Raw genomic sequence first — 22,816 nt, forward strand, 5'->3', positions numbered from 1 at the left:
TCCTGCTTAGCAGCCGACTTGTCCCGGGCCCGCAGTGCGCATTGGAATTTGTTCATAGTTTTTTTTTTTTAAACTATAGTCCGGCCCTCCAACGGTGTGAGGGACAGTGAACTGGCCCCCTGTTTAAAAAGTCTGAGGACCCCTGCCTTAGAAGTTGTAAGGTTTAAAAACCCGTTGGGGCGACTAAGAACTGATACGTGTGTCAGGCACTGTGCTGGGCTTTACAGATGTCATCTATGCTCGTGCTCATGAACCCCTCATGAATGAGGGTGTATCACAGGGACAGAGTGGGGCTCAGAGCTTAGGGCTCTCCCATAGCCCAGGGCTCAGGATTCAAGTCCAGCTCTGTCTACTCCCCCATCCACGTTGCTAAGGACTGCACTGAGAGTCACCACATTACACAAGGTCTGACCAGAAGCGGCTGCCTGGCCCCACACTGGTTCTCTGTGCTGTTTGTGCCTTTCTCCCTGAGTGAGCGGACACACTCCAGCCCTGGACACTGTGCCGATCCCTGAGTAAGTGGCAGCGGGAGAGGTCCGTCACGACGGCCACAGGCGAAGGCATCTTAGCCCTGCAACCTCCACCCTCGCCCTCTCACCCCCACACAGGGCGGGGAGGGAAGAGAAGAAGTACCCTGGAACTTCCCATAGCCACACAGAGAGTGGCCACCCCACTAATGCTGCGGGTGCACCAAGGACTAAAAGCAGACACAGCTCGGCCTGGCCACCTGCGCCCCTCGGCCACCACATCTTTCACAGATGGATTGGACACGTGCACTGGGGAGGGTGGGAGGGCGTTGACACCCATTTGTGGGAAACCCCAGTTGCTACCGGGCAGAACCCTGACCCCTCTTGCTGGGCTGCAGGAGCGGTGGCCGCTTTGAGCGCAAGATGGAGGGACTCTTCTCTCGGTAAATGGCCTTCACCAAACGGTCCTGGCAAGTTTCCCTGCTAGAAGGAACCTGCTAGAGTTATTATGCCTGGGCACGGCCAAGTCTCAGCTTATAAGGAAAATGACATCACCTCGGCTGAATGCGGGACCCACACTGTGTTTTTTCCACTGCATTTCTCTAAAAAACAGTGATGGGTCTCCCCTCTTGCCTACCCCTTTGCCACATGTCACCACATGAGAAGGTGAGCTCCAGGTGAGGCCCACCAGAGGAGCACCTCCTCCATCTGAGCTGCGCCACATTCTTGGGGTGTAGCCTCGGCCCTTGGGAGGGACATCAAATGAATTTCTAAATCCCAATCTGGTGGGACTGAGACTGTGTGGCCAGGCTTTGCGAGAAGAGGCGGTTGGAGCCAGGCTCTGACACACGGCTCAACCTAGGAGATCCGGCTCCTGTGCTACACACACGGCAAACACACAACAGCGGCCCCCGGCGACCTCCACCTCTGACCTCAAGTCCCCGAACTGCTTCAGAAAAAGGAGAGAGAAGCCCAGAAAATGCAAATTCGGGTTCATGCCACACAGAGAGGGTTTCTTTTGCAAGGCAGCTGAGTTCAAACTCCGGAGGAGGTTTAGTGAGGCGGGGACAGCGGCCCAGGCAGTGTTAGGAGGGAGGGCAGAACCACTGGCTACTCACGGGCCTCCAGCGCTGTATCTTGGGAGGCGGCGGGCGAGTGGGACGGAGGAATCTTTGAGGCTGTATTAAAGCGAAACTTAAAACATCAGTACACACGAGATGGTTGATGCATTTGCACACACAGCCTGAGAGCAAGCATCTAGTCCCCGAAGCCACAGCTCAAGGGCCACCCTTGACGCCATCTGCTCCTGTCCCCACATCAACTGGTCGGACATTGGGTCCTGCACATTTCATTTCTGAGGCCTTCCTTTCTGCTAATTTCATCCTAGCCTCACCCCTGCCTGGATCTCCTCCAGCCATTGTCCACACAGGCCAAGGGGGACCTTCCAAAGTGCAATATGACCATGCTACACCTCAGCTTGGAGACTTCTGCTGCAACCCCCCTCTCCCGCCCCCTCCATCATCTGACCTTGGGTCATGGTGCAACAAGGGTCTTGGCTGGCATTCCAAATCCTCCAAGATCTGGCTTTTGCCATGCCCCACACAGATCCTTCTCATGCCTGCTTACCAGGCAGACCCCCAAATGGCCCTGAGTCCTCATGCCTTATTTCCTGCCTGCCCTGTGGGTGGGATGACCTACCTGATCCTGATCTGCCTGGCAAGCACCTAACTGGCTTTTAAGATTCTGTCCAGGCCAGATGATGCCTTCTGTGCTCCCGGCTACGTGAGACCTATCATAAACAGGAAGTAGCTGCTCCATCTCCCTTATCTTTCTTTTCTTTAAATATTATCAAATTTATTTGGGGTGATATTGGTTAATAAGATTATATAGGCTTCAGATGTACAATTCTATAATACATCATCTTTATATAGCATTGTGTGTTTACCACGCAAAGTCCAGTCTCCTTCCGTCACAGTATATTTGACCCCATTATCTTTCAAATGTTTAAATCCTTGTGCCTTGGAAGAAAATATATGCTCAATAAATGTCTGGTGAACAAATAAAATTTGTACAAAATGCTTGGCTTTTGAAATCAGAATTTGGATAAAAAACAGAAGAGCACAGGCTTCTTGGCTCTACTCTCAAGTCCTTTATCTTGAGAGTCAAGCTCTGTTCTTTCAAAGGCCTGCCCATGCAGATGCCCCGAGGAGTGTGGGAGACGGTAGGCAGAGTCAGAATAAAAGCCCACACAAGACTGAGGCCTTGGACTTCAGCAAACCCTGGGAGGTTTCCAGTAGCTTCCTGCTCCTTCAACCACGCAGTTCATGAAGGTACATCATTATTCCACGAAGCCTGGACCTGCACTGCCCACTTCAGGAGCCAATGGCCATGTGTGGCGAGTCCGACTGAAGGCATGCTGTAATGCCCTGGCCAGTTTGCTCGCATCACAGGGTCATGGGTTTGATTCCTGGTCAAGGGCACATACCTGGTTACGGGTTCAATCCCTGAGCCCAGCTGGGGTGCTTTCGGGAGGCAACCAATCAGTATGTCTCTCTCACATCAATGTTTTTTTCTCTCTCTCTCTTTCCCTCCCTCCCTTCCACTCCCTCTAAAAAAACAACAAAACAAAACTAAAAAGACAGGCTGTAAAGGTAAAACACACACTGGATTTCAGACTAAAAAAACAACCTTTGAAAAAAGAATGTGGAATACCTCAGTCAGTTTTAATAATGATTATGTGCTGAAATGGAAGTATTTTGGATATTTGGGTTAAATATATTAATTCCACATGTGCCTCACATGTGTGGCTCCCATGACATTTCTCTTGGACAGAGCTTCTGGCTGGAGGGGTCCTTCAGGGAACAAACCTCAGAGGTCATTCTCTGATGCAGCTCCTGGAGGGGAGGGGCCGTGTGTCCCAGGCCTCCCTGGATCCCTGCCCTGCACAGGGACTATCAGAGTGGCCTGTGGGGAACCTTTGCTGAGAGACTTGGTGGAGAATTGGGTTCCTCATGGCACACTGAGAGCTCATGTGGATGGAAATGTACTGTGACTTCCCAGATCCTATGCCTTAGCGAGGAGTGTGGGCAAGCCCTGCTCAGTGAGCCTTCTTCAGTTGGAGGCCATGTGGGGTTGAGGATGCCATCCACTGAGCCTCCCAACGTACACAGCTCATCGGGGGCAAGCAGGACAGAGAATGGGAGCAGAGGCCGCTGTCCCTGTCCAGATGCCCAGCTCTCACTCCTCCTTCCCATCTGCTTGGCCACTCTACTCCTCCGGCTCTGCAGCCCTCACTGCTCGGCACCTGTGACCTGGCCATCTCCCTTCTTGCCGGCAGGGGAGGCAGTGTGGCTAAGTGCTCAGGAGGCGGCCTCTAGGTGGGACAGTCTTGGACTAGCCTCAGCCCCCATCTGCCCTCTGGGCTCCTAGGGCCGTTGATTTTTAACCACCCAACCTTCCATTCCTCGTTAGTGTGTGCAGGTAATGGCACTCCCTCCAGGAGGGGGCTGTTAGGAAGACTCAGTGAGATGATGTTCGCCAAGTTCTCCCCACAGCGCCCGATCAGAGACATGGGCATGTTTCCCTGCCTCCAGCCGCTCCCCTCCCAACCCACCTTCCACACTTGCTCCAGAGTGGACTTACACAGAACACAACACATGCCCAGTCATGCCACTTGTCTGCTTAAATCATCTCGCTGGAAGGCTGGTGCCTCCCAAGGTGTCGTCTGGGAAACACCATCCTAGGAGACGCACCGTATGAAGGGAGAAAGGGGGGTTTCTAGCCAGACAAGTCTGGGAGATGCTGGCTATTGTCTTGTTCCCTTTGGAGATTCACAATGACTGTTAGTGCAGCAAAGGAAGTCTTTGCAATACAAAAAAAATCCCCCCTCCAAAAAACCCCAAAAAACCATCCTAACCAGGCAAAACCATATAACTCTCTTTTTCTTTCTTTTTTTTTTGTTTTAATACTTTCATTAGCATTATATTATGAATTTACTTCGGGGCCATAAGGTTTTGTTCTGTCTGGGATATCTTTTTCTTCGTGCAGCCTCCTTTTCTGGTTTTGGAACAATCTGCTCTTTTTCAGCAGGGTCCTCTCAGGGTGGCAGGGAGGGCTATGTATGGGTGAATCCGCCCATGAACTCGGTACGTTCTGCACTGCGTCTTGGGAACTTTGTTCACCTGGATGTGCTCAATGACCAGAGAATCTACATCTAAACCTTAAGTCCAGCATTACTCTCTGCATTTTAAAGCACAGACAGCAAAAACTCAGCCACCTTTTAGGGACACTGCCCCTGCCCCACTGTATAGCCTGGGCACACGTACCAATCCCACCACTGTAACGACCGCACGGCACCCGCTGCTTTTGTGAAGTGACATCCTTCAGATACTTGGAGGCGTTTGGATATGCATATCCTTGACGGCCTGGGCAGTTTCACAGCTGTTCTTAAGTGAACATGCAGAGCTGAACCTGTTGATTTGCATGATTTTGTGGGGTTTCTGGGTCAAGTGAATAGCGAACCATTTTCAGAGGTCACCTCAGGCCACTTTCAGTAAGAAACTCCTTTTTTCTTAAAAGTTTGGTTTCCCCAGTTTATTTGAAGACAGATTCTCTTTCCCTGTAACACCCGGTGAATGTCATGCAGGGGAGCCAGGAGCCCTTCCCAAGGGCAGAGACCTGCTCTCTTCTCTGCACCCCAGCCTCCAGCTCACGGCCCCCCGCCCACAGCCTCTTCTCATGGCCCTAGTGGCAGAAGGTATATCTTCCTGTGGACAAGGAAGCAGACTAGAGAGAGGTCAAGTGACCTGCTCAAGGTCCCCACTGGGAGCACCGGGAGCTGGTCCCGGGCCTCCGGACTGCAAGTCCAGTGTGCTTCCCATGCCTGGGAGAGGCGGCGGCTAAACCAGAAGCAGAGAACAGAGGCTGGGCACCTCTGCACGGTTGTGTGATCCTCACCTGGCTCACTGGATCAAAACACGGCGCACTGGCTACTGTTCCTTAAGTGAGTTCAAAGGGCTGGTAAGAGGGTTCCATTTCGCAATTCACCTGGCACCACCCGAGCGCGGCTGTGGCGGGGCTGTGCGTTTCCATGACCCACACAAGCAGCCGCCCTCCTGAAGGTCATGGTCATGGGGAAGCAGATTCACTCTACAGCAGTGGTTCTCAACCTTTCTAATGCCGCGACCCTTTAGTACAGTTCCTCATGTTGTGGTGATCCCCAACCATAAAATTATTTTCGTTGCTACTTCATAACTGTCATTTTGCTACTGTTAGGAATCGTAACGTAAATATCTGTTTTCCGATGGTCTTAGGCTCTACAGCAGCGGTTCTCAACCTGTCGCGACCCACAGGTTGAGAACCGCTAGCAGGGTCGCCTAAGACCATCGGAAAACACAGATGTTTACATTACGATTCCTAACAGTAGCAAGATGACAGTTATGAAGTAGCAACGAAAATAATTTTATGGTTGGGGGTCACCACAACATGAGGAACTGTATTAAAGGGTCACCGCTTTAGAAAGGTTGAGAACCACTGCTCTACAGGGTGGATGGATGGATTCCTCCCGTGTACTTTTAAGGAACAAATATTTCGGGTCAGGGAGCAGGGATTCAGGAGAAGTCACAGCCTTTATCCTTAAGGAATGTATGACCTAATGGGCCTTGTCCTACATCACAGAAAAATGGCTTTCTGAGAGGACAAAGAGGATTTGGGTTAGACAGACATGGGCGCACATCTTGGCTCTATCGTTTTCTAGCTGCGTTCAGTATTGGCTCTGCCACTTGGGTGAGTTACTTGACCTAAGCCTCAATTGACTCTTATTAAAACAGAAATAACTCTTGAGTCACAAGCGCTGGTGTGAGGATGCTGTGGGCATGTAATACAGCCACGGAAGGCTCTGGCCCGGAATCCTCAAGAGGAAATGGGACCATCCAGTCCTCTCCTCCCGGTGGACCCACACGTCTTCCCAGAGCAGCCCTGTGGATGCGAGGACCTTGGTTTTTCAAGGGAGTGCACTGTTGGTCAGGCACTGTGGAAGAAGACTGGATTTTAATAGTAATCTCTCCTATTTATGCGATGCGCTTCCCTTTCAAAGCTTTTCTCCTTCTCCTCTTTCCTTTGAGCCTCACATCCCCTGGTGAGGCAAGTTAGAGAATAATTATTTGCCTGCTATAGAGAGAGGAAACAGGAGGCCCAGAGAGGTGAAGGGACTAGTTTGAGGTCACAGAGCTAGTATTCTCAGCCCATTGTGCTATCCTTGTCAGCCCAGATTTCCAAAGTCATGTGAAGTCCTCCTGACACGGCTTCTCTAATCCTCGTCCCGTGTGAAGTTAGACTCCGCTGTCAGATCTGTGCCTGGGAAGGCTGGTAAGAGGGGACTGCCACCTTCCCTTCCTTATCTGAGCATCTCTTTCCGGTCCTTTCCAGAGGCATGTGACTCGTTGGTTCGTTCACTTAACGGACAGTGGAGTCCGCCCTATACAGGCACAGGGTACCTCTGTGAACTGCCCTCCCAGGGCTCCAACTCTGACGAGGAGACAGAGGGGGCTGAGGTCTGTGGAGGTTCAAAGGAGGGGTCTTCCAGCAGATGGGGTGGTAGGGAACTCAGGTGCCTGGTTCAGGGGAACCACAGTGGACTGACAAGACTAGACTGAGGGTGAATATGAAGATGGGGAGCACCTTAGAGGGGCTGGTGGTGGGGGGGGTCACATAATGTAAGGCTTTGACTGCCTAAGAAGTGTGGATTTTCTCCTCAGTGCAGTGAGAGGGGACTATTCCAGGTCTTAGTGTCTGTCCTTGGTGTAGAAGATGGATGGGAGGAGGGTAGGTGGGCTTCTAAGGTGGGATACCCCTCTGGCCACAGGGGCCTACCCAGGACTCCATGTCGCCAGCTCATCCCCCACCCCTTGCCAAGGGACTACTGGGAGATGTGAACACAGGATAAGTGTGGAAGTGTGATTGACACGGGTGTCCCAGAGAAGAGGGAAACTCTATGGCCTCTGCCTGGCCCTTGGTGTTTATATCTGTCAGCCGTGTGGGCCAGGTGAGTATGCTCATTTGATATGGAACCCACATTTATGAGGACAGCATCTGATTTGCAGTTAATTTGTTGATGCAGCAAAACACCTTGTTTCCAAAAGGTCAGGAGGGGAAGTCCTGTTGGAATATCAACTTAATTACCTGAGCAGCTTGGATGAGTGGGCGCCCTGCTTGGGGCTGCAGGGTGGAGAATGCTCTGCTGCCAGGAGCTGACTTGGGGCTGGGCTGAGGGCAGTGGGTGCAGGGGATGGGGCAGCTTACACAGTGGGCGGAGCCAAAGTACTTCCTGCTGGCCTTGTTCGTGGTGCATAACCAGCAATCTTGGTAGCTGGGGGAATCCTCACGCTGGAATGAGGGTCATCACCCCATTTCACAGAGGAGGGAAGGCAAAGACTTGTCCAGGGCCACATACAGCAGTGAGTGACAGGCTTCAGAAGAGGGTCGAAGAGCTCGTCTTAGGGGCAGGAGTTCTGTGATGTATGTAGGAAGGAACCAACATATGGATTTACTCAGTCCCCATGGAGGTCACACCTTGGACTATCCCTTCAATATCCCTTCGAGGTCAGAATCAGCATCCCCATGTCACTGCTGGGAGAGCAGCTCAGGGAGGAGGACAGGTGCTACCTAGGGCCATACACGTGAAATGTCCAGGTCAGTGGGGTGACAGACCAGGCCCCAACCAAGTGCTGTGGTATGGGGAAGGAGGTAGAACATAGATACCTGAGGCTATGACGACCAATCCAAGGCCAAGGACTGTGCATACAAAGCTTGGGGTGGAGAGGCAACCTGCCTGGGGCGGGTGGAGTTGGGCCAGGGCCCCTGAAGCTCTCTTTCTGGGGGCTGGAGAAGGTGGAGTGTGCCTGGTGGCAGCTGGAGGCATGAGAGATCTGGCCTCTGAGGCCAGCCCAGAAGAGGGCCTCTGCTCCTTTGTGTCTGAATGGTGTTCTGAGTTGCCCCCTTCCCGTCAAGACTCCTGTCTAGCCCACGATGGGGAGGCCCTGGCAGCCACAATGAGGAGGCTGGATAGATGTTGGGGGTTCCTCTGTCCGAGGGATGTGCCCCAACCAGATACGCTGCCAGGAATGAAGAGGGGAAAAGAGAGAATTCACAATTAAGCTCTGTCACTGTTTAACGAGGAAAGAGTTCACCTGGTTAATTTTCCTGGCTAGTAGCCACATCAATGCTCTGACCTGTGCATGAAACAGCCCGGCTGGGAGGGGAAGACAGCTTTCTGTGGCTTCACAAAGGGCCTCTGGGCTGAGAGCAAGGCTCCTCTAACTCCTCGGGACTGGAGAGCTGCTATTATGCAAGGTATGGAAATAAAAGGGAGCTTCTTTGATATGCCTCCAAAAAGGAGTGCATTGAAGCCATATTTGTGTGGAGTGTCTCCTTTGAAATGCCCAACTAGCTCTCGGGCACAGCTCTCGCCTGTCCCAACTCCTGTCATTATCTCCAATCCTCTTCGTCCTGCTTGTTGGGGAGGATCAAATGCTCGCCTCGGCTTCAGAGCTTCCGCAAGGACTGCTGGGGAAGAGGGGGCACTGGTCCTATAGCACTTTCTCTGTGCCAACAGCACTGGGCAGGGCCCTGGGCCCCCGGAGGGACCCTGGGTGCTCGGGCCCTGAAGCATGGGCAGAGGCTGTTATCAGGAGGGATGCTCTGTGCATGATGCTGCACAGGATGGGCTTGTGCATCATGGCTGAGGAAGAAGCTTCCATCCCACTCACACAGGGTGATAAGGAGGTGCTTCCGTGTGGGGAAGGGCCCTCATCTTGGAGCACCCTCAGAAGATCCCAGCCAGTCCTCAAACTCTGGAGGGGGGCTCGATCATGACCCATGTTCTGCAGATGGGGAAACTCCCGCCCAGACTCGCACTCCACGGTCAGGAAGCCGGCGGGGTGGCCTGCGGTGTCCAGGTGTTGGACTCCAGAGGGAGGGTTCCACATGCCTTGCAGCTTGCTGTCCTGAGGTAATGCCTGTAAGGGGGTGTTCAGGGCTGAGGTGGCCCTCGACGAAAAGCTGTGCACCTGCCGTTGGGCCTGAAAGCCAGCATCTTTGGAGAGGGCTTGCTTAGGGTTCAGTGGGCTCACCAGTCACCTTGCAGGCCATTCTCTCAGGCAGGCGGGGCGCTTTCTCTGCAGTGAGCACGAGCTAAAGGACGGCCCGGCTGGTCCTGGAGAGCAGTGCGCTCCTCCCGATGTTGACAGGAGTAGTATTTTGTAGTGGTGCTGGTTAATTTGTAGTGGCATTTGTGGTTTGAAGCCTTGTCAAGATCCCTGATTACTTCCCGTGCAAGGAGCTCGGCTGACGGGGAAGTTCACATGCTGAACAAAAGCAGCCAGGCAGCTGTGAGGGAAGGCTGCGAGGGGGCTGGGTGACCCCAGCCACTTGGGGGACAGAGGCGGGGGATGGAGGAGGCCCAGCAGGGGGTGGGGGAGGGGAGCCTTTTGTTTTTAGTCAGGTGCAGCTGCTGGGTCTGAATAGGTGGCATCCCACTGGTGGCCCGAGGTCGGGCACCAGATGCGGCGGGTGGCAGGGCAGGGGCAGGGAGCTTTGCTGACGCTTGCCATTCCCTGCCCAGACAGGAGCGGGAGGAGGGTATGCACTGCTGCTACCTACACCAGGGCAGCCATCTGGGATGCCGTCAAGGGTGGCTGGGTGACATTGCCAGGAGGTGGGGGATGTGAGGAAGGGCTTCCCGATATTGGGAGGCATGATCCCCCCTCTGATACCAGCAGGGGCTACTGTTTCCTGGCACTTTCTATGTAGCAGGGCCTGTGCTAGGAGCACTGCACACCAGGACGCTAACAGTCTCAGAAGGAGAAAGTACAACACCCATTTGGCAGATGAAAAAGCTGAGGTTGACCTCATAGGTCACAAGTGGTACAGGCGGGATCCAAGCCCAGCTACGTCTGACCCAGAAGAAGCCCTGCTTGTTCCATCAGACCCGATCACAAACAGCAGAAGGAAGATGCTGAAACTTAACCCCCTAAGATTGAGGGTCACTTCCTCTCCCGGGGAATACTCCCCAATACCCTCCGAGTTTTCTGTCCTGTAAGTCTATTCTGACCACACAGAAAGGTTTGTCTTTGCAGCTGCCTGCACTTGGCCAGGCCTGTGTCCTGACTCGGTGAGGGTTTGCTTGCTGCATTTAAGGGCCAGGGCCAGCTCAGCAAAACCAAGGCTAATTTATCATCGCCGTTATGATGTCCACCCCGAGCATTACACCACTAGGAAATTAAAGTAAGACTCTTCCCCTGATTTTGCAGTTGTACAGAGAGGATCGCTCAGCATCCTCTGGAAAGGGAGTCTGGGATCATGAGAACCTTCACACTGTTCTCCCTGCTACCAGGGTCCCTGGGTCCACCTGCAGCCTGGGGCGCTGGTCATGACCCTGTAGATAGTCCTTGGCAGGCAGGCCACGTGAGACCCAGTCTCCGCTCCACCAGACCCACGTCCCACCCCACCACAAGCAGCCACTTCGTTCAGCCCTACAAAGACCCTGCCCTGCCCCTCAAGTTCCACTGCCCTTCACAATGCACGTGCTTGTCCTGGGTGCCCTTCCTGCACCTGCCTACCTGATGGACCCTGCTCATCTCTCTTCCTGGCTCGACAGAGCCAGGCTTCTTTCTTCTGTCCGTCCCCCCGCCCCCAATATGATGGGCTCCTTGAGGGTGGCATTGTGCCTAGTTCATATCTGAGCACAAGGCCAACACTTAGTCGGTGCAAAGTAAATGCTTGCCTGAAACTGTGAAACTCGCATCAAATTATCAGTAAGGCCGTCGCCCAGCATTTGGTCCAGACCCACTAGTCCTTGTCCCTGTCACTCAAGACACTCTGTCCACAGGGCTGGCAACATGTCTGGCCTGCTTTGATTAGGAAAAACCCCCAACCTGGAGCTGTTCTGGTCTAACAGGTTGAGCCCCAGGGCCATCCCAAGAAGCAAGAGACTTCTTGAATGGAATGCAAGAGTGGGAAGCAACAGGAAGCTCAGATGTGAAATATCCCAACTTTTCCCCAGTGTGTCTGTTACAGACAGTCAGCTAGCCAGGTTCACTAGACAGAGGGTTTTTTCCTCCCCTCGGAACAAATGGATGGAGAACCTGGTTTTAAAATTCCTGGACCCTGGAATACATTTCTATCTGTGTCAAAGTCTACCCTCTGCCGCCTCAGCAGAGTTTAAAATCCTAGCTAATAGGTTAACAACTGTTTTTCTTCAGCTTCAAATGAAGAATATCAGAAGGTTGGGGGAATATGCAGCTCTCCAATTTGTACGGACTGCACACAGCTCCCCGCAATGTGTGTTTGACAGGCCTGACATTTTGTACCGCTGTGAGATGGGAAAACGTGTGACATTTTTATTCATGGTGGCGTACGCCCTTGTAATGATCAGCTCTGGTCGATGTGCTTACCGCAGCAGCCCCAGAGCCCTCGGAGAACAAACAGGAACCCAAGGTGCCAGCAGTTCGACTGCCTTATTAAACACCGCCAGGATCCTAACGAAGACCAACTGCTGGAAAATCTCACTGTCAAATCCTCAAGGACACTGTCAGCGCACAGCTAACTGCATATATTTTTCATTTAAAATACTGAAATCTAGCATTGTGCCATTACAACCAAGGGGAGGGGCGCCCACTCCAGTGGCCATTCTGTCAGCTGCCTCTTCGGAGCTCCAGATGTTACAGCCAGATGCCCAGTGGGGTTCAGAGCGCAGAAAGGGGCGGCAGAGACAGGGAACCGACTTTCTGAAAATGCAGCCCTGCCTTTAGGGTGAAAGGCTGAAAGTTACGGGGCTTTGGCGAGAGTCACTGGGAAAGTCAACCCACTGGTTCCCTGCGTAAGCCAAAGCAAATCTGCATCCTTGGAAAATCTGCCCCAGCCCCAGCCCCCAGCCAGCCATCATCCTGTAGGTGCAGCCCATTACATCCGCAACTTGGTGCGAATCAGCCTTCTGCTTGGCGGCAGACCTTAAGACATCTGTAGGAACACACGGCCACGGTGAGCTTCACACCTTGGCAGGAAAGCTGTGTGTGAGGGTGCCCACCTGCAGTCTCACCACTTGCCTCAACTCAAAGGCCTCAAGGTCAGTGGGCAGGAGGACCCCCTTCCCGTCGGCGGTCATTTCCAATGCTGATGCGCACGGATGGATGGGAGCCAATCACTTGGCAGGAGCTCGGAGCGTCTCGTGGTTGTTACACTAGGTGATTTGATTACGGCTGCATACACTAACGTACTGATATATTTATTTTGTAAATGTGTATTATTTATACCGTGCCTCTATCTCCATAGTCTAGCCCTGGTGCACCAAGACACACTCTGATGTTTATTTATGGGGTCATTGGCTTAACAGGCCTAACGATGCCTGCGCGTGGTACTTGCAGGTTTGCAACACCGTAAGTGGTTGGCTAAACAACTGGATGTTCTCCATCCATCACGGGCAGAGGCTTGCATTTTAAGGGGCCGCCCGTAAAGCTGGTTTAGCATAATACTGTACATCATCCTTGGCGGAATTGACCTGGGATGCTGTAGAGCTGCCAACCCAGACACTCGGAGCCATAACATTGCATACCCTGGGAGGGGGGCAAGGGGTGGAGTAGGCTCTGGGTACCGTGGTTACAGGACCCAGAAGAGAATACAGAAAGAAAGGTGGTGCCCAGCTAGTGTGGCTCAGTGGATGAGTGTCGACCTATGAACCAGGAGGTCACAGTTCGATTCTCTGTCAGGGCACATTTTTGGGTTGTGGTCTCGATCCCCAATAGGGGGTGTGCAGAGGCAGCCAATCAATGAGTCTCTCTCATCATTGATGTTTCTATCTCGCTCTACATCTCTCTCTTTCTCTCTGAATTCAATAAAAATATACTTTTTTTTTTTTTTTAAAAAAGGAAGCTGGCTGGCAGATAGCCTTGGGGCAAAAGCAGGTCCATGAGGGTCACTGTACCCAGTTTCCTCCAAGCTGGCCACTCTGCCCCTCAGCAGAGCCTTTCTCCCTGGCTGCAGAGGGAGGTGTCCACTGGCCCTGTGCACCCGGGTGGACATTCCCTCGTCATGGGCTGCACCTCAGACCTCATTAGAGCACGTTGGCTGGGGAGGAGAAACGCAGCCCGTGTCCCGCCTCGCCCATGCAGAGCACACTTCCACAGCCGCCACGGAGGCCATCGCAGGCCACCAAGGTCTGTGCGTTTGGTCTCCTGGGTCTGTCTCCAGTCTTTCCCTCACTTTCACCCCATAGGCAGCGTCCTAGGTCAGGCTCCCACTAGCCTGAACGTTAGCAGCATCATTAGTGGTCTTCCTGCCTCACCTACTTCCACCCCTTCCCAAGGTGGTGGCTCCAGAGGAAGCGTTCCCAAATGCCATGCCCTCAGAAATCACCCCTCACGGGCTCCTTGACACCCACATGTCTCAAGCTCCCTCAGGGCCTAGCCATTGCCTACCCTGCAGTTCAGCCCCTGGACCTCACCAGCTGCCTCCCAGCCTCTTGCTTTTCCACACTAGTCTGAAGAGTCAGACTGTCCTATACTTCACACTTGCCATTCTCTTTACCTGGAATGCCTCCTCTGGCTCCACCTGATAGACAACTCATCTTCCAAGATCCAGCAGAAATGTCACCTCCTCGGAGAAGCCTGCCCTGGTTCCCCCAGACAGCCCAGGGCTCCTCTCCAGCCAGTACATTTATGTCCATTAGTCTTTCTCTTTCTATATGATTTGTCAACTGTCTCCCAGACCATGAGTGCCACGAAGGCAGGACCACATCACATTCCTCTGTGATCCTGGGGCCTCATTACATGTTGAATAAGTGAAGGAAGGAATTAATGAGAGCATAAAAGAATAGCCTAGAGTTCCGCCTGGCTGAAAATGCCAGGACTTCAGGAGTTTTAACCACAAAGATAGAGGGCAGCAGGGGAAGAATTCTTAGTGGTTTCATGGTTTGGGCAATGGAAGGTGTTTGGTAGACAGCCCTGGGGCCAAAGCTTCCCTCCCCCTCCAGGTCTCTGCAGAAAACAGTCCCCTGGTCAGCACACCTGAAAGTCACGTCTCCTGGCTTCTCAAGGCACCATCTCACCAAGGCTGGACCTCCTGTCCCTTTGGAAATATTCACTGTCACCCGCTCCAGGAGGTGCAAACAGGCACCTGCCTAGAAGGGGTTTGGGACAGGGCATCCCTGGGAGGGCCCGGAGGTGGCTGGAACCATGCAACCATGTGGCTGAAGTGCAGCAGCATCACAGAAACCCAGTTTAAAGTGCTTACAGACATGCTAATTCCCATCACACTCTGCATTCTACTAGTACGTGGGATATAAGCAATGATCCCTTGGGGCAAGTCTCTTATATATTATCTTTGCATACTTTACTACGTTTAAAAATCCTTTGCAGTATAAACAAAACGGGATACAATATCTGGAAGACACGAACTAAGTGGATTGACAATAAAACTAACCCGGTAGAAACAATGACCTAAGTTAGGTCACAGTCAGTGCAATCTCGGATCAAGTGTGCAGGACACTGGCCGGCAGCCTTTGCTGTCAGGGAGCCGCTATCACTGCCCAGGTCAGAAGCAGAATCCATCTTACCATCGGGGATGGAGGGGTGAGGCTGGGGTCAGCAGTGGGGTTAGAGGAAGGCCCTTGACTCTACGGAAAAGTGGGGCAGTCGGAGTCCCAACTGCACCAGTCTGGGGAAGAGAATGCAGTGAGAAAGGAGACCCTGTGAGAATACTGCTCAGCCCCCAGCAGGCACTCAGAAGGGCAGCATGGATGCCGCTCTCAACTCCCCCCGCCCCCACCCCATATTAAGGAATTATTAAGGAATCCCGGGCTCTGTTAGGTTTATTCTGAGGAGAAAGCAAAGTCCCAAGTCCAGACAGGAGCCATGAGCTACAGCCAGGAATGAGGGAGAAGCAGGACAAAGTGACCTTGATCTCCACAGTCACCTTAAGCCACACTGCCGGATTCGAAGCAGGCCCCCAAACACCGGCAGCCACAACCAGACGCCTCGGGAACCAAGTTGTGGCTGATGAGGAAGGCTCGATGAGAGGGGATGAGCAAGGGGAGAGTCCAGGCTCCGGCATCAGATAGACCTGGTTTGGAATTCTTGCTCTGCCACTAACTGTGTGACCTTGAGCAAGTTGCTTAACCTCTCTGAGCATCAGCTTTCCGGGGGTAATAATAACTGCATTGATTGTACAGGGTTGTTGAGAAGATTAAGTGAGATGATGCTTGTGGAGGGGCCTGGCTCACACACAGTAGGTCCACATAATGAAAACCAAGCCAATCCATCTGTCTCTCCTCATCCTGCCATCTCTCAGTTCTTGTCATCCCTTCCCCTGGGCACAGGCAGGTTAATCACTTACCGAGTGCTCAGAAGGGTTAGGGATTGATGGGGCACCGTGACAGGCAGCTGCTGGCACAGCAGTCCTGTGGCCACGGGGCAAGGACGCCCTGCAAAGCCACTGACTCCGAGCTGACTCTCCCAGAGGATCTTGCTTGCGGGACGTAATTTATTTTCAACATTTTATGTTTTATTTCCCCTTCCCCACTGTGATAAACTCCCCACCTTTGGCACAGAGAATTCTAATCTGGGAAAAGGCCTCCTCCAGTCTCACTGAATCAGATTTCCTGCTCTTGTCCTGCTGGGCTCACTGTCTCCCCGGCAGGGAGCTGGGTTCTGAGCTGCTGCAGCACAGGCCCTAGAAGGAAGGCTGTTTTAGGCTCTGGTCAGTCCTCTGGCAAAGAGCCCCTGCTGTCACACTGTGAATGCAGACAGACTTGGGGACGCGGGAGGCCTGTCACTCACTCACACACGCACGGGCACCGCAGGGCACAGCTGCCCCTTTGTGGTTTCTCCCGCTCTGTGAACGGAGGGGCTGCTCACAGCACGAGGAGTGGAGGAGTGCACAGAGTGCCCACACCCTGCCCCATGATTCACCCTTTCGTGAGCTCACTCGCCACTCGGTCGTCACCCAGTTCTCACTGAGCAACTCACCTGTGCCAGGCCCCGTGAGGGTGCGAGGACAGAGAGATGAGGGACAGGCATAGGGACAGTGCTGCCCAGAGCAGGGAGGGCATGGCTCTGCCTGGAGGAGCCAGGAAGGGCTTTTTTGGGGAAGGGATGCTCGAGGCGGACCTGAGAGGTTGGTGGGATTTTTGTCAAGTGGAACAGAAGAGTAAGGACACCCTGGCTGTGGGGACGGTAGGGGCCGATTCCTCTCTGGGTTCCTCCACCACCAGATGCCCATGAGGAGCGGTGATGTTGTGCTGGGGACTAGAGAGAGGAAGGGACTTTGCCCAGGTGGGGACTGGGCAGTCTTGCAGGGTGGGAAGGAACTGCCCAGCAGTGGAGGATGGCAAGTACCTCCAGCCCAGAAGACCCAGCTGTGGGCAGGGGGCTTGGGCAGGGGGACTTCTGGCAGGACCCTGAAGGCTGGGTAAGGTCTTCTAAGGATGGTCTGTGACCAGGGAGGGAATCCTGAAGAGGGACCCACAGTCCCGCCTAGCTCAGTCCTTGCTGATGTTTTCTACGCCCTCTGTGCCTCACAGACCAGCGGAGGAGAGTGACACGTGACCCAGGAATATGAGGGTCGTCGATGCAGTGGTGGAACTGGCATGGGGCAGGTCTGGGGAAGGCCACGGACAAAGGAGGACATTGCAGTGAGGGAAGCTCATGAAGCAGGAAGGGTGAAGGGCAGATTCTGGGAGCTGCTAGAACAGGGGTGGTGCTCAGAAAGCACAGGTGTGGCTGAACAGAGTCTGGGGGTGGGGGTGGGCACTCTGCCTAAAGGAAGGAGCACTCAACACAGCTCCCGGCACAAAGCCCGGCTCAGACCGCCCACCCTGCTGGACTCCACCCTTCATCCCCCGCCGGGCTCCAGCTGGCCAGCACAAGTTCCACTCCTCTGTGTGTTTGACTAAGGTCTTTCTGGAGACTATACCTGGGGCCAAAGGACTGATCTAAAAGGCAAGAATTCTCTACTGCAACCAGCGGAGAAAGCAGTGGGGACTGCGTGGGCCAGATACAGGAATTCTGGGGCTTTAGCAGCAAGCCAGCTGCCCCCATCCTAGAATGGGCTAGAGCTGTGGCCGTGTTAGGTCTCTCAGGTTCAGAACCTTCCGCAGGTACCTGAGGCCGTCCTAGGAGAATGAGCTCTCAGCCTAGTCCTGGAAGCTGCTGAAGAGCAAGGTGTTAATGAAACATTGCGTTTATCTGCACTGCTCTCCAGCAAGGCAGTGACGAGGTGGTGGGCACCCCTGAGCATGCTGGCAGGGAATCACTCCGAGGACCAAACTGGTTGGAGTTTACTAGGTGTACCAGTTAATAATGTGGATATTTTTCAATAGATGGAGTTACACATATGTTGATATGTATGTGATTTGATATATATGCTATTTTGTTGTATTGATAACAAGCTTCAAAACTTCATATGTCAGATTTTCTGAAGGTGTTAACATCATAGATATTTTTACGCTTAAAGATGTCAAATTTCATGCCAAAGAAAAGAGCATTTGCGGGAAGTTTTAACTCATTACTTTATTTTGAAGAAGAGTGCTGCTGAATACTTTGGGAAGCTTATGGTGAACATGCTCCATCTCAAGATACTTGTGAATGCTGGTTTAAATGCTTTAAAAGTGGTGATTTCGATGAGAAAGACAAAGGCGTCCAGGTCAACTGAAAAAGTTTGAAGACCAACAATTACAAGCATTATTGGATGAAGATGCGTGTCAAACTCAAAAACAACTTGCAGAAAGATTAGATGTTGCTCAGCAAACAATTTCCGATTGTTTACAAGCAATGGGAAAGATTTTAGAGGAAGGAAAATGGGTGCCACATCAATTGAACAAAAGACAAATGGAAAACTGAAAAGTCATCAGTAAAATGTTGCTTCAACGGCACGAAAGAAAGTCTGTTTTGCATCAAATTGTGACTGGCGATGAAAAGTGGATTTATTTTGAGAATCCCAAATGCACAAAAGCATGGGTTGATCCAGGTCAACCATCAACATCGACTGCAAGGCCAAATCGCTTAGGAAAGAAGACAATGCTCTGCGTTTGGTGAAATCAGGAAGGTGTGGTGTATTGTGAGCTTCTAAAACTAGGTGAAACCGTTAATACTGATCGCTACTGACAACAAATAATCATTGTGAACCACGCTTTGACCGTGAAACGACCAGAATGTTCCAGAAGACACGGCAAAGTAATTTTGCTTCATGATGACGCACCATCACACACTTCAAAACCAGTTAAAGACACGTTAAAAGATCTTGCCTGGGAAGTATTAACCCATCCCCCGTATTCACCAGACCTTGCTCCTTCAGATTACCACTTGTTCCAATTGATGGCACTTGCACTTTCTGAGCAGCACTTCAAAACGTATGAAGAAGTGGAAAATTGGGTCTCTGAATGGTTTGCCTCAAAACAAGAAAAGTTCTATTGGGACGGTATCCACAAATAACCTGAAAGATGGGGGAAATGTGTAGCTAGCGATGGATATTACTTTGAATAAAGCATTTTTGATGTTTCTCTTGAAATTATCTTGTTCTGATTACAAAATCCGCATTATTAACCGGTATACCTAGTATAACAAAGGAAAAGGGAACTCTGAGGTGCCCTGTGGCAGGATCACATAGTACAGATCCACGTGTTTCAGAACCACCAGATGGACTCCATTCGCAGGATTAAGTTAAACCCCCCACTGCGGGACTGCGGGCTACCTGAAGTCAGGGACCATGTCACTGTCACCCCTGTTTTCACAGACATGGCACTGAGTAGGTACCAGGGATTGCTGAATGAGTGAGTGAGGATCTTGGCTCTTTTGCCACCCCTGGGCCCTGAATCTCGGCTGACCTGTCACCATCCATGCCCAGAAGTGATCATGGGCAACTGTGCCCATTGCCAAAACCTGCGACCTCTGGCCCTGACCTCCTTGCCATGCCCTGACCTGCCACTGTTCTTCAGTCCCCTCTCTATCTGGTGCCCTGGGTGACCTCTGACCTCGATTCTCAGCCATGCCTACTCTCTTGGTTTCACGATCCCCACAGCTCTGGGTGTAAACCTGTCTGCTATCAGACAAGAGAACAAAAGCTGGGCCAGCATCTCCTCTCTGGCCTCTGTGCACCGTTTTCAATCTGATCTGTTCGCCCTTCTTTTTTTTTTTTTAAATATATTTTATTGATTTTCCATAGAGAGGAAGGGAGAGGGACAGAGAGCTAGAAACATTGATGAGAGAGAAACATCGATCAGCTGCCTCCTGCACACCTCCCACTGGGGATGTGCCCGCAACCAAGGCACGTGCCCTTGACCGGAATCGAACCTGGGACCCTTCAGTCCGCAGGCCGACGCTCTATCCATTGAGCCAAACCGGTTTCGGCTCGCCCTTCTTTTGATAACAGTCTCCTGATTTCCTTTCCAGGAGCCACCCCTCCCTTACCTCCTAGGTATGTGTCTCAGGCAGGACCTGCCCATGGTACACAGAGACTTGGCACAATGTTTGGTTCTGAGGTGGGTGTATGATCAAAGTTGGTTTAATGAGTGAATCCCATGCCTTGTGTGGAAGTCACCAGCAAATGACACTCACTTTCCTGCTGGTCTCACACCTGGAGGGATGCAGCCTGAGGCCCCTGCAGTCACCTTGCCACCAGAAGGGAGAGCCTGCCTGAGAATGGCACCGGTAGAGGAGGGAAAGCCAAGGAATGTAGCAAAACACCGGGCCTGATTGACATGACTTGGTACCTGGATCAAGCCATACATGAAGCCAACAATTTTTCTTCTGGGTGTTATGTCTCTGCAACCCAAAGAACCCTAATGACAGATTCCAAGTATAGATCCTGCTTGTGGTCTTTGAGTTGGACTGGCTCCTGACACCCCAATACTAGAGATTCTAGAATCTGTGCTTCATCCTCTCTACCTACTGCCTCCACCAACTTGCCTCTCAGCAGTTAAATATTTGGGGGCATGGGGACTATGTTTGCTTTCTCTCTGTGAATGATCTGTGTGTGTCTGTGAGTGTGTGCTGGCGCGTGTTCAATTTTTTGGCCACACCATTTGAAAGCAAGTTTCAGACTCCATGGTACTTCACCCCTAAAACACTTCAGTGGGTACCTCCTAGGAATGAAGATAAATCCCTAACAACCATAATGTTAACAATACTTCTATCATATCATCTAACATCCTAGTCCATCTTCACATCTTCCAAGTTCCCCAAGAATGTCTTAAAAAACCCAAATTAAGTTCATTCTTTGCATTGGTTATACAGCTTAGTCTCTTTTACAGCTAAAAGCCTTGCTTTATTTGATATAAGTGAGGGACACCAGGCCTTTCCTCCCCGCAACTGCTCTCTTCCTGGCTCTCATCCTCCCTGACTGCCCCATCCTGGGAGCATAGGGGTGGCCCAATCCTCCCTGCCCTTTCCCCACCCCTCCTTCCCTGGGGTCTATATGTGTAGACTGTAGGAGCTCATAAAAACACAATGTAAAATGAGAGAGGCTCTAAATTCCAATAATATAAAGATGTTCCCACTTGCAACATCTTTATTTGTGGAAAGAGATTTTGAAGTAGTTTTGGCTACTAATGGAATATTCTTTCTTCTTCCAATGAACAGAATTATGAGCATAGTAACTGAAATAAAACAAAAAAACCCTTGCTGGACACATAGCAAGTACCTCATAATCAGTCACTTATTAATCAATCTAAAAATCCACATCAATAATAAAATCCCAAGATGTTTACTGATTGCCAAGCCCTGCAGTGAACTTTCCAGAGGCTCATATTCTTACGGGAGATGACAAGCACTAAAGCAATAATTACAAGGCTGTGTGAGATGCAGAGTACGTGCCAAGTTCCGGGGCTCTGCAGAGACAGGGGCACCCAGCTCCTCCCTGAAGCCTCTGCCTGGCAAGGGTGCTGCCAGGGGACTGTCCTGTGTCTCTGAGCTGGTGATGTGGCCCGGGCAGGTCCCTTCGGACCGTCCCTGAGCTCTAGTTTTGCGACCATAAAATGCCAGTAATGATCCCCTCCTCAAAGGGCTACAGCAGAGGGGACACATGTTTCCAGAGGAGAATGTATACTGTTGGGGTTATCTGAGTGTTTAGGAGATACATGGATGGACACTTAGGAAAAAATTCTTATATGCCTTAGAAAAAACTTGGACTAGTATATCAACCCTATGATTTTACCAACGTCATCACTTAAGAGGAAGCTGCAGTGTAGATGTTGGGTCTGAGTCTGTTTAAAGGAAAATAGCAAATAAAAAAGTAGTACAGATGGTAGGAGAGTGTGGCGAAATTTCTGAAGTGGAACCCAAAAGATTGTTCTTTGAGAAGAATGTCAAGCCCCTAAAATTCATGCCTGCCAGTAGCAGGTGCTCTTGAAACACTGTCTGTTCCGGTCAACGGCCCATCAAACCAGGGGAAGGACTGAAGGACAGCCTTGCTGGGGGCAAAGCTGGAAAGAGTTAAAAGAAAGGGTCTGCGTTTCCCGGCCCATCCCCCCAGCAGCTAATCTGTCAGCTAATGAAGAAGCAGTGGCGGCACAAGTGAGCTAGCAGGCAGTTCACTTACAGCAAACTGATTAGGAATGTTCAACCAACAGCAGACTGTGGACCTTTCCAGAGAAAATAAATAGAGTGTAGACTGTATGCAAATGTGTTTGTCACTTTGACAGCACGTCTCAATTAAGGCATCTCGCGGCTGCCGGTAGGCTCTGCGGCTGCAGCTGTAAGGGAGAGCCCGCTGCATGGCTGATACTCAGGGCTTGACCTTAATCCACATGCATGCATTAAAAAAACCCCTGCCTTCCTGTACACTTGCATAATGCTGGCAGCCACGTGAGGGAGGTGACAAACGGGGAAAAAAGCCACTTTCATCCTCTCCAGTTTACAGACCTGTGAAGGCACAGACAGCTCTTATTTCAACAGAGTTTGGGGTGGCTTTTTTAATTGTTTGTCCCCCACCCGCACACACACACACACACTCTTATTCTGCATTTAGCTGGGAATGACATTAAAGCATCTCTACTTCTTCCTGAAATGGAAAGAAGGTCTCTCTCCATTTCAAACAGGGCCTCCTTTTTTGTGTTTCGAAAATGGAATGTTTAACACCATGAAATCCCTCTCCCCCGCCCCCTCTTTCTCTGTAATGGGCTCCAAACTCCAGCAAGGGGCTCTTTTCATGGGAAGGTTCGTGTGTGCAGGAATGAGGACAAAGGAAAGCAGGAAGCTGGCTCTGGAATGCCACGCTGCCGACAACGGCCGCTTTCAGCAAACCGAGCCAGGGGACTGGGGCCTGAGCTGTGATGAGGCAGCTCTTCAGGGGTGCAAACATCAACG

The 22,816-nt window shown here is 51.7% G+C and overlaps 1 protein-coding gene across 2 annotated transcripts in view; it reads right to left on the reverse strand.

The window, feature by feature from the left end:
• DENND1A (DENN domain containing 1A) overlaps nt 1–22,816 on the reverse strand; it is a 479,039-nt gene that overhangs the window by 27,045 nt on the left and 429,178 nt on the right. Inside the window, exon 20 of one of the 2 annotated variants that reach the window (XM_080668038.1) lies at nt 1,586–1,645. The exons of the other annotated variant lie outside the window; for it this stretch is intronic. Within the exon in view, the coding sequence (XP_080524164.1) occupies nt 1,586–1,645 (60 nt within the window). The remainder of the gene's footprint in view (nt 1–1,585; nt 1,646–22,816) is intronic. 2 annotated transcript variants of the gene reach the window in all.

Source organism: Plecotus auritus, assembly GCF_963455305.1.
Source record: "Plecotus auritus genome assembly, chromosome: 5".
NCBI classification, from domain to species: Eukaryota; Metazoa; Chordata; class Mammalia; order Chiroptera; family Vespertilionidae; genus Plecotus; species Plecotus auritus.